Here is a 6,370-nt window from a genome sequence, read left to right as displayed (position 1 = left end):
ATCCTTTTGGACCAGGTTTTAAGTTTGACGAGACATATGAGTGAGTAAACTAATTAATAATTAATAAATTTGGAGTAATTTTCAATACAGCAAGTTGCTTAGGCAGGAAATTAAAAAGAATTGATCAAATGGAATGTTACAATAATATTGTTGTTTTCCATTATAAATACCAAGTAATATCCTTATCTACTTCACAACAATCAAACCATCATCAACATATTAATATCTGAGTTCTGTCTAGAATGGGTACTCGATTCAACATTCCTCTGACATTGTTGTCACTGTCTTGCCTCTGTCTTTTGGCTTCGGCCCAACTGAAACAGAACTACTACGCCGGCACGTGCCCCAACGTCGAATCCATCGTCAGGAAGGCCGTCCAGCTGAAGTTTCAGCAAACTTTTGTTACCGCTCCGGCCACTCTCAGGCTGTTCTTCCATGTTGAGTTTCTTTGCCTAGAATATTCTTTTTGTATGATTGTCCCACATCGGAAGATGATGGGAGTTGGGAAAGTTTCTTACTGTATAAAAGAAACTCTCCCCTCTTTGGTTCACTGCACCCAATATTTGTTAGTTCTCTTTTGAACTATTCTGAGTATCTGTAATCCGTGTTAACGATTATAGTGAAATATTTTTCAGTGGCTCTGCCCGTGGATTAGTCAGCAATTTTGCTGGATACCACGTTAAATCGGGTGTCGTTTTCATTATGTCTTTTACTATTATTATCATTGTTCTTGCACCCGCACAACAATTGGTATCAGAGCAGGGTTGTTCAGATCCGCTCAGGCAAGAACGATGGTTGAATGTAAAAGTTTTGAAAGCAGACAAGTTTACTGGGAGGAATAGTTTCAGTTTATGGCAGATCAAGGTCCGGGCATTGTTGAAACAACACGGCCTATGGGCTCCCTTAATGAAGCCTGCACCTGTCCCGCCACCTGCTGATATGAAGTCTTTGGAAGAAAAGGCACACTCAACATTGGTCTTGGCTTTGGCAGACGATATCATTACTGAGGTGGCTGAGGAGGAAACCGCTGTTGGTTTGTGGTTTAAGCTGGAGACTTTATAGATGAAGAAGAGCTTAACCAACAAGTTGCTTTTGAAGCAACGTCTGTTCAGTCTGCGTATGCAAGAAGGTACACCTCTTAGAGACCATCTAGATCAATTAAATGCAATATTATTAGATATGCGTAATATTGATATTAAGATAGATGATGAGGATGCTGCCTTGATTCTGTTAGTTTGTTTACCAATATCATATGAAAACTATTGGGAGTCTTTCATTAGAGGTAAAGATTCATTGGTTTTAGAAGGATATAGGATCTGGTCCCCTTCTGAAAGGAGGGTTATTCTGAGTAGGAATGTTGTCTTTGATGAAAATTTCATTCTTAACCCAACTGTGAAGTTCACCATTCCGGTAGATTGTGGTGTCGAGAAACAGGTGGAGCAAGAAATGACTGAGGCTAGTTGTGAAGCAGAGGAGAGTTTTTCTCAACCACTTTCAGTGGTAGATTTTCCAGTTGCTCCATCATCATCTGTAGAACATCAAAATCTAGCTCTTAATCGCCCTAGAAGAGCTAATTTTGGTGTACCTCCTTCAATGTATGGCTATGAGGACATGGTTGCCTATGCTTTACAGGTTGTAGAGGAAGTGAATCCTCATGAGCCATCCACCTACAAGGAAGCTGTTATGGGTACTGAGTCTGTCCAATGGCTTGCTGCCATGGGAGATGAGATGGCGTCACTTCAAAAGAATCAGACTTGGGAATTAGCTAGAATACCACCAGGGAGAAAGATTGTCACTTGTAAATGGTTGTTCAAGAAGAAGGAAGGGTTGTCACCAACTGAGGGGGTCAAGTATAAAGTCAGGTTAGTTGCTAGAGGGTTTAGTCAGAAAGAGGGAGTGAACTATAATGAGATATTCTCACCAGTAGTCAGACATACTTCCATTAGGGTGCTACTTGCTATAGTTGCACATCAGGACCTGGACCTCGAACAGCTAGACGTGAAGACAACTTTCTTACATGGAGAGTTGAAAGAAGAGATATACATGATTCAGCCAAATGGTTTTCAGGAACCTGGAAAAGAAGAATATGTTTGCAAGTTGAAGAAGTCTTTATATGGACTGAAACAGTCCCCGAGGCAGTGGTATAAGCGGTTCGATAGCTACATGTTTAAGATTGGCTATTCAAGGAGTCCGTATGACAATTGTGTCTACTACAACAAGCTCAAAGATGGTTCCTTCATCTATTTGGTATTGTATGTAGATGATATATTGTTAGCTGCTGAGAAGAAGTCTGACATTCAAAAGTTGAAGGGACTACTCAGTATAGAATTCGAAATAAAGGATTTAGGTGCTGCTAAGAAAATTCTGGGAATGGAGATCTACAGAGATAGAAGTCATAAGAAGTTATTCTTGTCACAGAAGGGGTATATTCAAAAAGTTCTATCAAGGTTTGGAATGGCTACTGCTAAGCCCATTGATACTCCTAGTGCTTCAAATGCACATTTGTCTGTAGCATTTGCACCTAAATCATCTCAGGAAAAGGAATACATGTCACATGTTCCTTATGCTAGTGCAGTGGGAAGCTTGATGTATGCTATGGTCTGCACTAGACCGGATCTTGCACATGCTGTTAGTGTTGTCAGTAGGTTCATGGGAGACCCTGGTAAGGAACACTGGAAAACAGTGAAGAAGATTTTCCGCTACCTCAGGGGTACATCTGATATTGGTCTCAATTATGGTGGTGATAGTCAGTGTCTAGTATCTGGTTACTCAGATTCTGACTATGCTGGAGATGTAGACAGTAGAAGATCGATGACCGGTTATGTATTCACGCTTGGTGGTTCTGTTGTGAGTTGGAAGGCTACTCTGCAGCCGACAGTAACCTTGTCTACTACAGAGGCAGAATATATGGCCTTGACAGAAGCTGCTAAGGAGGGAATCTGGTTGAAAGGATTGGTTAGTGACTTGGGTCTACACCACGATCAGGCTTCAATGTACTGCGACAGTTTGAGTGCAATATGTTTAACCAAGGATCAAGTTCACCATGAAAGAACAAAACACATTGATGTGAGGTACCATTTTCTGAGAAGTGAGAAGAGGATCAAGGTAAACGAAGTGGGGACTGCAGACAATCTAGCTGATATGTTTACCAAGCCGGTTCCGCAGAGCAAGTTTCAACACTATTTGAACTTGCTCAATGTTAGAAGTTGTTGATTGCCCTTGAAGGGGCAAGGCCTGAGGCAGAGCAGGTCACATCTGGGCATTCAGTGTAATGCATCTGTTTTGTTTATCTGGGCATTCAGTGTAATGCATATGTTTTGTTTATCTGGGCATTCAGTGTAATGCATCTGTTTTGTTTATCTGGGCATTCAGTGTAATGCATCTGGCACATCTGGTATTTAAAATACATCTGGTGCATCTAGCACATCTGGTATTTAAAGTACATCTGGTGCATCTGGCTATCTGGGAAAATATATCTGGGCATTCAGTGTAATGCATCTGGCACATCTGGTATTTAAAGTAAATCTGGTGCATCTGGCTATCTGGGAAAATATTCAAGTCAAGGTGGAGATTTGTTGAGTTTCTTTGCCTAGAATATTCTTTTTGTATGATTGTCCCACATCGGAAGATGATGGGAGTTGGGAAAGTTTCTTACTGTATAAAAGAAACTCTCCCCTCTTTAGTTCACTGCACCCAATATTTGTTAGTTCTCTTTTGAACTATTCTGAGTATCTGTAATCCGTGTTAACGATTATAGTGAAATATTTTTCAGTGGCTCTGCCCGTGGATTAGTCAGCAATTTTGCTGGATACCACGTTAAATCGGGTGTCGTTTTCATTCTGTCTTTTACTATTATTATCATTGTTCTTGCATCCGTTATAACATTCCACGACTGTTTTGTTCAGGGCTGCGATGCTTCCGTTATGATTCAATCGACCGGAGGCAACAAGGCGGAGAAGGATAACCCGGATAACATTTCTTTAGCCGGAGATGGGTTCGACACCGTTGTCAAGGCCAAGGCTGCAGTTGACGCCGTCTCCGGTTGCCGGAATAAAGTATCCTGCGCCGACATTCTAACCATGGCTACCAGGGATGTCATCGCTTTGGTAATTATTAATCACTTATCTCTGTTCTTCCCTGTTGTTCCTCCTGAATCAATGAATTTTTATTATAAAAATGAATGAATGAATGAATGCAGACCGGAGGACCATCGTACGCGGTGGAGCTGGGGAGATTGGACGGCCTGAAGTCGACGGCGGCAAGCGTCACCGGAAAACTTCCTCATCCGAACTTCAACCTCAACCAACTCAACTCCCTCTTTGCTGCCAACGGCCTTAATCAAAACGACATGATAGCTCTCTCAGGTAATTAAGTTCAAACTAATCTATATATTCATTATATATAATCTTTTATTTTATTTTATTTCATTTGATTATAAATTATTATTGTATATATATAGCTGCCCACACAATTGGGTTCTCCCACTGCAGCAAATTCTCAAACAGGATCTACAACTTCACAAAGTCCAACCCGATTGACCCGACCCTGAACAAGCAATACGCATCCCAGTTGATTCAAATGTGCCCGAAGAATGTGGACCCGAGAATAGCAATAAACATGGATCCAATCACGCCCCGAAAATTCGACAATGCATACTTCAAGAATCTTCAGGGAGGAAAGGGATTATTCACTTCCGACCAAGTGCTCTTCACCGACTCCAGGTCTAAGTCGGTGGTCAACGCCTGGGCTACCAGCTCCCAGTCATTCAACTCTGCCTTCATAACCGCCATGACCAAACTCGGCCGCGTCGGAGTCAAGACCGGAAAGCCCGGACCCAACGGTAACATCCGTGTCAGATGCGACGCATTCAACTGATCAATTTCATCGCTGTCTTTATTCCAAGCTCAACGAAAGCTAGAGCCATAAACAAGTAAAATAAGTATGAACACAAGAGAGTTTGAGATTTTTTTTTTTTAATTTCCTGTTAAGAATTTATTGATTGTTTAATCGTGTCATCAACCAATGTATGAGTGTTGTGTTTCTTATTTTTTTTTTATTTTTTTTACTATAAACTGTTATATTTCATTTATTATTGTTTCTAGTTAACTTTACCCTTTTCTTTTTGTTTGTGTGTGTGCGTGCGCGTCGCACAAGAGAAAATTGATTAAATGATCATCATAATAGGCCTAATTCAAAAAAAGCCCCATAGTGTGTGTCTGTTCGTCCGTCTCGTTCCGTCCGTTCGTCTGTCTCGTTCCGTCCGTCTCGTCGTTACATTATTCATGTCAGTTTAGGGTTTGAGTTTGGGTTAGGGTTGTGTAATGTTCTTATTTAGTCGGTTTCCCATTTAGTTGGTTTTCTGAAATTTGATCAAATGGGTCTCATAATAGGTCAAATTCGAATAAAGTCCCATGTTTGATGAACAACGGCCTATCCATTGTCGAAGAACTGGATTTTCTATCCACAAGCGAGAAAATCTAGAAGTTATTGCACCTAAAAGTCGCTTAATCTTCCCTAGTTTAACATATGAGTCATCTATGACATATATTTCCGACATAATTTCTGACGAATTTATAGTTAATAACATATTTTCTATTTTTATAATAAACGTTGGTATATCTCTCAGTAAATCATCCTAAAAATACATAATTTATTAGAAATTTTTGTGACGATTTTTATTTCATTGGAATTTTTCCGTAGGAATATCGGTCAGAAATATCGTGATAATTTCGTAGGAATATCCGTTAGGAAGTTCAAGTTAATTTTGTAGGAATATCCGTCGGAAAATTCGTGCTAATATCGTATGAATATCCGTCAAAACATTTGTAATAATTCCATAAAAATATCCGTCAGAAAGTAATATATTTCTTTAAAAATTTATTTTCCTAATTATTTATCATATTACATTACATATTTTTCTTAATTATCAACTATATTTAATACTAAAAATTAAAAAAAAAATAACTAACTATATTTTAAAAGTAGTAAGTACAAATTTACTAACAGAAAATACATTCACTTAGAAACAAAATGTGTGACTCAATAGTTTCTATCAATACACAAAAGTGAAAGTTAGCCACTACTCACATTTTAATACTCAACTCTCATCACTTCTCATCCATATGCATTAGAGCTCTACTCCTATTTATTAGTCATTTACAACTCATTTGCTCCAACTCATCACTTCCATCAATATGCATTAGAGGGACTTGTGAACAACAATATTATGCAAACCTATTATATCACCTTCAAAAAACAATTAATGTTTTATATTCTAACTAAGTAGAGAACTCATAAATAACACTTCTCATCATTTTGTTTTTTTGCAATTTATGATATTGAAATTTATGTTAGTCAATCCTAATTGTGC

At 38.9% G+C, this 6,370-nt stretch overlaps 1 protein-coding gene across 1 annotated transcript; it reads left to right on the top strand.

Moving 5' to 3' along the window:
• Nucleotides 1-242: 242 nt before the first annotated feature.
• On the top strand, nucleotides 243-4,890 carry LOC124914734 (peroxidase 51-like). Its single transcript, XM_047455335.1, has 4 exons — nucleotides 243-431; nucleotides 3,885-4,106; nucleotides 4,199-4,364; nucleotides 4,460-4,890. The coding sequence occupies exons 1-4, from the start codon at nucleotides 243-245 to the stop codon at nucleotides 4,873-4,875; spliced, it is 993 nt and encodes a 330-aa protein (XP_047311291.1). The 3' UTR covers nucleotides 4,876-4,890.
• The last annotated feature ends 1,480 nt before the right edge of the window (nucleotides 4,891-6,370 follow it).

The sequence above is a fragment of the Impatiens glandulifera genome, chromosome 9 (genome assembly GCF_907164915.1).
Source record: "Impatiens glandulifera chromosome 9, dImpGla2.1, whole genome shotgun sequence".
NCBI lineage: Eukaryota > Viridiplantae > Streptophyta > Magnoliopsida > Ericales > Balsaminaceae > Impatiens > Impatiens glandulifera.
The sequence above is the reverse complement of the archived record's forward strand: the minus strand, read 5'-3'. Positions and strand labels throughout refer to the sequence as shown.

Bases quoted from the DNA above. Each gene is read 5' to 3' on its own strand.
- LOC124914734 (XM_047455335.1), top strand. From the start codon at position 243: ATGGGTACTCGATTCAACATTCCTCTGACATTGTTGTCACTGTCTTGC. The intron at 432-3,884 runs TTCCATGTTGAG...TCCGTTATAACA, and splicing joins CGGCCACTCTCAGGCTGTTC to TTCCACGACTGTTTTGTTCA. The intron at 4,365-4,459 runs GTAATTAAGTTC...GTATATATATAG, and splicing joins CGACATGATAGCTCTCTCAG to CTGCCCACACAATTGGGTTC.